The sequence below is a fragment of the Azolla caroliniana genome, unplaced genomic scaffold (genome assembly GCF_043228905.1).
Source record: "Azolla caroliniana isolate FFs.n. ecotype wild unplaced genomic scaffold, voAzoCaro1.0.p SCAF_7, whole genome shotgun sequence".
Lineage (NCBI taxonomy): Eukaryota > Viridiplantae > Streptophyta > Polypodiopsida > Salviniales > Salviniaceae > Azolla > Azolla caroliniana.
This window is the reverse complement of record NW_028230442.1, coordinates 17578309-17588392: the sequence shown is the minus strand read 5'-3', so window position 1 is coordinate 17588392 and position 10084 is coordinate 17578309. Positions and strand designations below refer to the sequence as shown.

At 40.5% G+C, this 10084-nt stretch overlaps 1 protein-coding gene across 1 annotated transcript; it reads right to left on the bottom strand.

The window, feature by feature from the left end:
• Nucleotides 1–2450: 2450 nt before the first annotated feature.
• Nucleotides 2451–6753, bottom strand: LOC147862125 (uncharacterized). The gene is made up of 3 exons (XM_087322208.1): nt 5653–6753; nt 4894–5078; nt 2451–4641 (listed from the first exon to the last, which is right to left on the bottom strand). Exons 1-3 carry the CDS (start codon nt 6587–6589, stop codon nt 2770–2772), a joined length of 2994 nt encoding a protein of 997 aa, XP_087178334.1. The 5' UTR covers nt 6590–6753; the 3' UTR covers nt 2451–2769.
• Between the last annotated feature and the right edge of the window lie 3331 nt (nt 6754–10084).

Below are 10084 nucleotides of genomic sequence, written 5' to 3'. Positions count from 1 at the left end.
TGATAATTCCTTTATGAATTTTGGTATACAATATGCTAGATTAATATTTAATATGCATATTTGATAATCTTTATTAGCACATCTGATATCCAAGTTGGAAATCACATAAAGATGTTGGCCACATCTTTCAAGGTCCATATGTATTAAATGAAATTTCTCAAGCTTTATAATGTGAAATGCACATAAGAGATCAAAACCAGTCTACTTAGCTTCTTACTTCTTAATCAATTTATAGTTGATACAACGGAACCCATTTGGGTTGGCTTGGCTAAACAGGGTGTGCTAAAAGGGTGGGTCAACTTAGAGCACACGCATCCTAAAAAGGGTGAGCTAAAAGGGTGGCACAAAGGAACACATGCACACCACATTTCCCCCTTGCGAGAAACAAGAGATTGAGGGGCATGAACAAGAACTGGACATGTACATGAACATGAACAAGAACAAGAACAATGGCTTGTCGAAGGAGGGGGAGCATCTTATAACAGGTTTCAAATGGAAATCCATCGATGATTCTAGTGCGAGGCGAGGGTTACACCCATAGAGTGCTCGAAAAGGGTTGATTAATGCAACCATCTCGTGTTTGAGGGTCTTGTTGAGGCGTTCGGTGAAGATAGCGTGGGGATGTAAACATCTATGGACACGTAGTTGAGGTGCAACGATGTTCAGGACATCCCCGTGGAACTGTTGGCCTTGATAGTTGGACGGGGCTAATGACGGAAAACGAGCTATCAATCGGCGAATAGAGATCAATCACTCCTGTGGACTGAGGGCCACTTGGACTTTGTTGAGGTGGGGGACAAGAGGGCTATTGTGTCATCTCGGAGGGGGATCGAGGAAAGATCATATGGCGACAAAGATAAATTGCTCTTGTGGACTGAGGGCCACCTGGCCTTTGCTGAGGTGGGGGACATGAGGGCTATCGTGTCGGAGGGAGATCGAGGAAAGATCATATGGCGGCGAAGATCAATCGCTCCTGTGGACTGAGGGCCACCTGGACTTGGCTGAGGTGGGGGACAGGAGGGCTATCGTGTCAGAGGGGGATTGGGGAAAAGATCATTTGGCAAAGAAAGATCAATCACTCTTGTGGTCTAAGGGCCACCTGGACTTGGCTGAGGTGGGGGTCAGGAGGGCTATCGTGTAGGAGGGGGATCAAAGAAACTCATGGGACAAGAAGTTAATGGGCAACCTAAGGTGAGGGGGAAGAGTTGGTGGGGCAAGACATAAAAGTGGTGTGAGAAAGTGAGAGTGTCTAAGGTGAAGGTGTAGTGGGCTTACGTGCTAGAGAGGTATAAGTGGCGATCGCCAAAAAAGGACTTGGATGGAGGAAGCAGTGGATATCGGGAGGCCTAACAAGTGAACTAAGGCAGTAATAGAAGAGATACTACTACAAGAGACTAACAAGATTGTCGATGATGGTGGCAAGGGCGATGCTACCTACGAAGCGGAAGAGGCGGATGCTTGGATGTGGGGGACTGGTACCCCGCTTCTCCACCAATATGTGAAATGCACATAAGAGATCAAAACCAGTCTACTTAGCTTCTTACTTCTTAATCAATTTATAGTTGATACAACGGAACCCATTTGGGTTGGCTTGGCTAAACAGGGTGTGCTAAAAGGGTGGGTCAACTTAGAGCACACGCATCCTAAAAAGGGTGAGCTAAAAGGGTGGCACAAAGGAACACATGCACACCACAATAAGATGAGAAATATCATTTGAAGCTTTTTTAAAATAAGAGTAACATAAGATGACCTCATTGTTCGTTCTCATGGTGCCATTTGGAAATTTTTGACATCTTTGTTACTTTATTGACATTCTAGTTCCCCTTTTAACTTAATTATAATGCTCTTTCCTATATCATGGAACTCAATCTAATTTCCTGTTTTGTTCATTTGTTTCTTAATAATAATTCATACAGTTTCAACAATCTGGCACCTACAAGCACTTCACAACAATTATCAAATGGATGATCATCACTCTCATGTAAGCTCAAACAATCATAAAAAGATCGACAATCCTTGAGACAATCATCCAAAGATTGACAAAGACATCGACTATGATTACTAATGCATGTTTTCGTTACATGCAATACAGTACGTGTACAAGGGTTTTCCGGTCCTAAGATCCATGGAGTGTTTTGGGTTTTCCCAATAGAGCTACCATCTCGTGTAACTTGCCTGCCAAGTGCATAGCTCTTCCATAAGCAAACAGGGGTGTAAGTCCCCCAACAAATGCATAGCTCTTTAATAAGCAACACGGTGTACAAATGCATAGCTCTTTGATAAGCAACAGGGGTTTTCACAAGAATGAGAAAACACATACATCTTATGAGCATGCGCTCTTTTGGGTATGAATACTTCATGGTGAAAGACGGAAATAAACCAGACGGATAATAATCATGGAGAAGTAAAAATGGTTTCAAGTTGGAAGCTACTTCTGTAATGGTACAAGATTGATTTTCAACATTATTACATTTAAACAAATTTATATAGTCGAATAGGTGTACATTATTCATTTACTATACATCTTCAACAAAAAGCCTATCGTGCATATTTACGTATATGTACAAAAACAAGTAAAGGGCATCGAGAATGTTTTGATTATAAGCAAAACCCGAGCAACGATATCATTTGAACTTTTATAACACACTTACAAAAGAATTATTTATGCTCCTTCAACGATAAAAGCTCGAATCTATGCAAACCTGACAAAAAGTCGTATCAATTATCTCGAAAGGATAAGGGCAGACATAACAGTGTGAATGTATACGCTTATGTCCGCACAGCGCTAGGGGCCTTTTTCCACGAAACCGCAGATGTTAATCGCTTGATGAAAGTCGTCTTTTTCTTCGGTTTTTCCTTCCCTTCCACTACATCTTGCATGGATAAGACCTTACCAAGAGCCACATCCGATGCCATTGGCACCTTGAGGCTTAAAACCTGGGAGAAAGCATCCAATCCAGCACCCCTTCTTTCTCGAGCTTTAACCTCGGTTACCTTGACAGCCCCTCTCTCCCCATCACTAGCAAGCCGACTCTCACCGCTTGGATTAGCACTTTTCCGCCGTTGCTGCTCATGTTCAGCTCTCCATTTTCTCAGCGCAGCTTCGCTTGCCAGTTTCGCTTCCTGCGCACCCTCGGCTTTCTTTTGCACCTCTTCAAGCTCCATCCGGCACGATTCAGCCTCCTTGATGATATCAGAGAGCCTCTCTTGTGCAGCCCTCTGGCTGGCCTTCACATCTTCTACAAGGGCTACTGCTTCCGATACCTTCTTTTCAGCAATGCTCTCCGCTTCGTTAGATGCTTGTTTTAAAGAGGTATACTCTTCGAGAGTAATTGTAATACCACTGGCACTCATTCCTCCTTCGGATTCAGTTTCAGTCTCAGTATTATATTGCGATTCCGATTCAGTTAAAGCTTTGAACTCGGCCATAGCCATAGCTTCTGAGGCCCTAGCTGCCTCGGCTTCTTTCAATGCCGCAGCTTGCCTACTCATCGCTGTGCTAGTAGCTGCCTTCTCTTGCTCGACCTCGTGCCTCGCCTTCCGTGCTTTTTCTTTTGATGCCGTGGCTTCAGCCTTGGCCTGGTCAGCTTCGAGCGCCATACGCTTTATTGCCGCAGGCAGTGTTTCTTTAGCTTCCAATGCCCTTGCTACCCCTTCTTGCGCACGATGCAATGATTCTTTCACCCTCTGAATCTCATCTTGCAATGATGCCAATGTTGCACAAGCAATTTGCTCTTTCTCATGCATCATTTCAAGTTCTCGGGGATCGACTGTTTCTAGCTCTTCTCTCAAAATAAACACTGCAGATGAGAGAGAAGCACTTTCCTCTCTCGCCTTTCTGAGCATTGCTTTAGATCCCTCGAGCTCGCCCAATACCTTCTCCACTTTTCCAAGTCCTTCGGATCTTGCAACAGCCAATTCTAACTCAAGTTTTTCAATATCGTTATTTGTGGCAGCTAGAAGCGATCTGTACTTTGTTTCTGCTTCTTTACTTACTGCAAGTTCTTCTCTCAACTTCCTTAAGGATGCATTTGTCTCTTCAAGTTTTTCTGCTAAAAGTTTTGTTTCGGTACTTTGCTTCTTGATTAAATGATCTGGGGGAATTCTCTCAAGCAATTTCTCAACGTCATTACCATTTCTCAATTGCGCAACTTGCTCCTCTGTATCTGCAAGCACAGATTGAGCAGCAGCAATAGATTCATCAAGTGATGATTGCTCTTCAACAAGGGCTTCAATTCTCTTTGACACACTATCGAGACTATTCTTAGCACTCTCAATACCATCAACTGCATCATCACGTGACACCCTCATCGAGAGAAGCGCCGCTTTAACATCTTCAATCTCCTTCAACAACTTGTCCAGATCAGCATTTCTAATGTTCTTGTCATCTTCTTTGTTCGTTACAGCCATTTCAGAAACTTCGGCAACTTTCGAAAGATGGTTATGATGATGATCAAAATTAAGATGGATGTTGGTCACATCTTTTGACATCCCTCCAGCAGCTTTAATTAACCCTTGGACACTCTCAAGTTCAAGAAGAATATCAGCTGAAGCTTTCTTGCTATCAAAAAGTCTTTTCCTATACTTCTCAATATCATCTTGGAGTCTCTCAATATCAAGTTCTGAAATAGTATTCTGCCTCTGCAATGAAAAGAGAGAGATTTTGAAAACAGCACCACAAAAATAGCTACTAGGTAAACACCTGAATAAACACCAAAATAGCCCCAACTTTTCAGGGTTTTCACCAGAAAAATATCAGAATACCCCTCTTCAGACTCAAATTTTACCTACTGCAGGAGGGTACTCTGCTACATTTTAGAAATCTCATGGGCATTTCAGTGTCTGTCCAAAACGGAAAGCCTAGGAAAACATAGTAGACATGCACAAAATTACCTCTGGATTAGTTGATGTTTCGGATTGAAGTGTTTGCTGTGGTGATTTCCAATCAACCCTCTCTCCGAACAAACTGACTGCGGCTTTTACAGATTCAAAAGGCGCAGTTGTAATGATTTCTGCACCACTGGACTTGGATGAGGAGAGATTGGAGGATTCCACGGTTTGTCTGGTGCCATTGTTATCTATAAATCATTTAGCAAAAAAAATGATAAGCCCAAGCTCTAATGGATTTTGACCTATATGAAGGATACACGGTATATAGAAATTGAATTGGAATCATTCAACAGTTCCTAAGAAACTAGATTTCTGAAAGATCCAACTATTTCTTTTTTTGCAATTATGTGTATATAACGAATTGGATAATAATATAGGAAATCAAGTTTTACAGAGAAACAACTACTTTTCAATCACCATTTTGGCATTATAAAAACAAAAGTCGCATGCATGAATGTTTGATAAATTGTTTGCCACCATCAAAGAGTAAAGAAAACATACATACATTCCTCAAATAACATAGGAATAACATACTGACAAGCACAGCATCATATAGCTACAATCAGGCCAACAAGTCATAACTTGGAAGCAAGCTAGAGCTATTCCACTATTAAGCCATCAGTAGATAGAATCAATTTAATCTATTGTGTTCATCTGTATATGATATAGATGTACATACATTCATATGTATGCAGTCCTAGAAGATAAGAGATGCTTTAAAAAAAAATGGTAAAATTGAAAAACATATGTCTTTCCTCTCACCAGAAGCTTTGGTACCATGTTCAGCAACAGCCGTTTTGATATGATGTCCTTCTGAAGGGATGAACTCGTTTTCGTGGGTGGACAAGTCACTATAGATCTGACCTGAAGTTGTGCTCAAATGGCCAGGCACCATCTCCTGTGGCTGTTGTTCTGTGGAGGATGATGTGTAAAGCTTTTTGGCAGATGGCGATGAATCAACAGAAGAAAGAAGACCTTTGTGCTCCTCCACAAACGATGATGGCTCGTCGCCAAAATCTGGTTCACTGGCCTGCATACTTTGTTCCTGATGTCCGTTCACTTGAGTGGATTCTACTGGTTCACTCACCAGATGATGTCCCACGTAGCCTGCATCTGTTGATCCACTCACCTCAACATGTCCAGAGGCCATGGCCGGTTGCCCATGTTTCCCTATAGGAGGAGATTCTTCTTCTACATGATCCTCTTCTGTTGATGATTCTTCTGTATTGCCCTCTCTTGCAGAACTTTCTGTATGCTCCTCTCTGGAAGGAACTTCTTTCGGCTCCTCTGTTAGGGAATGTTCTATAGGCTCCTCTGTTGAAGAATCCAGCTGATGTGTGTTTTCTGAAGAAATCATGGGGTGGTTCTTTTCTGAGGGAATCCCTGCTAACCCTAATCTCTGATGTGTCTCTCCATTTGAATATTGTGCCAAATCCTCCATTAAAGACGCATTCGGAAGCTGCCCAATAGAAGAACCTTCCTGGATATTCTCTGGTGTAGGGCTAATTTGCTCTACTATAGCTCTCTGCAGAAGCTCAGTCGAGTTTTGAGCCTGAGAGTTCTGTGTAGGAGAAGAAGAGGAAGAAATAAGCTTTTGGGTAGTCTCAAAAGGCGTTGATAAGAGAGTATGAGCATTCGTCTCTGCTACTATAGAAGGATGAATGGTCTCTGCAGAGGGGTGCTCTGCCGGAGCTTCCATGGCTATAGGGAGGAGGGTAGGGTAGGGTAGGGTAGGGTTGGCTGCAGAGAAGCAGAAGAAGAATAGGCTATGGCGGTCAACACGCAGTTTCAGCAATTGGGTCCTATCGATTTGCTTTGCAGGAATAAAGATATTCGATCCATGGATACTTATATATATACATATATACATACATATGTATATGTCTGCAGAAACACGGGGGAGAAACAGGGGACAGAGAGAGAGTGTGTGTGTGTGTGTGTGTGTGTGTATCAAAGAGAGAGAAAGATAGAGAGAGAGAGAGTGTGTGTGTGTGTGTGTGTGTGTATCAAAGAGAGAGAAAGATAGAGAGAGAGAGAGTGTGTGTGTGTGTGTGTGAAAGAGAGAGAGACAGAGAGAGAGAGAGAGTGTGTGTGTGTGTGTATCAAAGAGAGGGAGAGAGAGAGAGAGAGTGTGTGTGTGTGTGTATCAAAGAGAGAGAAAGATAGAGAGAGAGAGAGAGTGTGTGTGTGTGTGAAAGAGAGAGAGACAGAGAGAGAGAGTGTGTGTGTGTGTATCAAAGAGAGGGAGAGAGAGAGAGAGAGAGAGAGTGTGTGTGTGTATCAAAGAGAGAGAAAGATAGAGAGAGAGAGAGAGTGTGTGTGCGTATGTATCAATAAGAGAGAGAGCGAGTATGTGTGTATGAAAGAGAGAGAGAAAGAGGAGAGGTCGGTTTTCCGATGTGCCCAACAGAGAAGGCCCTTGCGGCATTATCAGACCGCCTATAGCAAGTTTTCGAATCGACACACTCTCTCTCAAATTGGGCTCCTGTGGTGAATCTTATTGGCCTTACCCGACCCTTCCCTGTCTCGTGTATTTGGGCACCTCCCAATCCCTTGACTTGGATGCCAGATCGAATTGATCAGTCATTATCGACCCACAGAATAGTTGTTTTCTGTGTGTTTTTCGCATTGTTTTCCTATAGCGCTCTCTGCATGCTTTAAAATGATATACTATCAAGTACAAAAAATTTATGGAGGAGAAACATTGGTTGGTTGATAAGGCGTTGGTTATCCCGTCCATCAATACTTCCAAACCAATGGTCACGAAAGAGTTTCGTGATGCATGTTAATGCTAATGTGCCCATTTACCGTTTCAAAGGTCATATTAAGGTGCCTCATTGAGACACTGACAGTATGTGCTTCTTTCATACCATAATCCGTAAGAATATTAAGCACAGAATGATGTGATGCCAATGGACTTCATTTTCCAGCTTTAGATTTTGATTTTGAGGATTACAATTTATGTTATATGTCAATGGACCTTGGTTTAGGTTGATTGTACATTGCCATCACACACTCTTTTAAGGCGGTTTTTGGTTTTCTTAAGCATTTGGGCTATATGCATAATGGGTTACTCTGAGATGCTCCTTGTTTGCGAGGTTTATTGATTTGATAAGTTGAGGGGCTCTCTTATGCAAGTTCTTACTCCCCTTGCAATGACATGTCATTGTGCTAGTTTAGATTTGGAGATTCAACCATTCATGTTATGATCCCAACGATTTGTTAGGGTATTATGGTTTGTATGTTAGCATATGATTGTAATATAGTTTTTTTCTAGAAATAAGACAAGACAACAAAATAGTGAGCAGTGCTTGATATCGGAGTTTCATGTTGTTTGACTTATATAAAAATATTTAGAAAGCCTTCGAAACTTTAACACATTGCCCTATAATTAGTCTGGTGGTTGTTTCCCAACCAACATGGTCTAGTTACAACACAAATATTATGCAAGTCTCAAGAAATGTTATCATTGAATGAAGCGTTCCCTTGAAAATGAGAATTCATCTAACGTTTTGTAGTTTGCTTTGAGGCCTCTCTAATTTCATAATTCAATGGTTCGAGCACAAGAAACATTATAGTTTTGCGCATAATTATGGTAAACTTCCCACATATTTTTTCCATAAATCCTACTAATTAGTTGTTGATATAATTTTGATGACATCCACAACTCGTGAATGTGAAAGATAGTTTTGTTTTCATTCCCACCCTCAAGATGTCAGGTTTATTGTAGCTTTGCAAAATGACCCATATAATGCACCAATCCCAAACATTGTCACAACTACTTTACAAAGTACCCATCCAAGCATTGAGCCAGGAGCCCAATTTTAGTGGGGCATTTGGGAGGTAACTTTCTTATTAATAAGTTATGGACTTTTTTGCACATGGAATTTGTTCAATTTATAGTACAATTTTTCACTTTTTCTAGTGGCCATTTATAGTGAATGAAACCTTCTCAAGTTACCAAATGCTACAAGAGAAGAAAGAAGTTACATGATCAAATTATCAAAGTAACAACATGTGTGTGTGTGTGTGTGTAGCCTTAAGACTTTTAAGTACTAAGCCATGAGGCAAAGGTTCCATCAATCGAAAGGTTTTTGAATGTAGATGAAATAAAATAAACTGGAAATTCGGATGTGTATGAATGTTTGTACGTCTGTACGTTAGACTCGTGTATGTGTGTGTGCAGAGTCATATGGATTGCATGGTTGGATGCTGACAAATTGTTTTGTCTTTCGAATAGCTCCCTCCATCACAATATTTGAATATATCGAACGAGTGACGAGAAGATATCCATCACTTCCTCGTTATCTTGTATTATATGGTATCCTATGTTATCCGCGTGTATTGATCGCCATATCCATACTATGCATAGTATTATAAAAATCGCAACACGTAATTATATAGTTAAATGGCAACACACGCACTCTATTCTTTTCTATGTTGTTTTTGCGCATCAACACGTATAATCATTTTTTTTCTCATATGTCGCTCTATATGTGACACTTTTTGAAACTTATCGAATACATTGTATAACGAGAATAACAGTCAATTTATAAACTTTCTATCAATCCACGATTAGTTAATCGTGCATCATTTCTTCAACACATTTATTTTCACATTATGATATTCATTCAATTTCTTCTTGGCCACGATTCAATTTCTTCGATCCATCTCGTAATTTTATTGTAAATCCATCAATTCACTTTGTGTTAAATCATCTAAGCCTTTGTATTGTTGTTGTTTAGCTTTTGGCTTGTGTAAGTTTCACTCGAGAATGGTCAAACAAGTTTTCATATGCAAAATAATTTTATGAAGTTATTATATAAATTGAATTGACTACACAAGCTGATTAGAATTTATTAGCTTATCCTAGAGTTAAAATGAGATCCTGTTTGTCATGTTTTAAAAAAACATGTCAAGCAACCTATAGAGATGTGCACATCAAACAATCTTTGGGAGTTCTTTAAGTGCATTTGCACTTAAACAAACCTTTAGACATGTTATATTCTACATTTAAATAAATCAACATGATTTTGCACAAGATTCTACACATTTGAGTCGACAAATCGTAATATACCTCTGAAATTTTTTCGCCTTGATTAAGAAAGTTGGGCTTGTTTGTTTTTATACATGAAAACTTCCTTGTTCTTTTTTAACATGAGAGGACTTTCTGTCCACGTTTTGTTGACTTTCA

Coding starts and splice junctions, on each gene's coding strand:
- LOC147862125 (XM_087322208.1), bottom strand. CDS start 6,589: ATGGAAGCTCCGGCAGAGCACCCCTCTGCAGAGACCATTCATCCTTCT. Junction 5,079..5,652: donor ACATGGTACCAAAGCTTCTG/GTGAGAGGAAAG, acceptor AATGATTTATAG/ATAACAATGGCACCAGACAA. Junction 4,642..4,893: donor AAACATCAACTAATCCAGAG/GTAATTTTGTGC, acceptor TTTTCATTGCAG/AGGCAGAATACTATTTCAGA.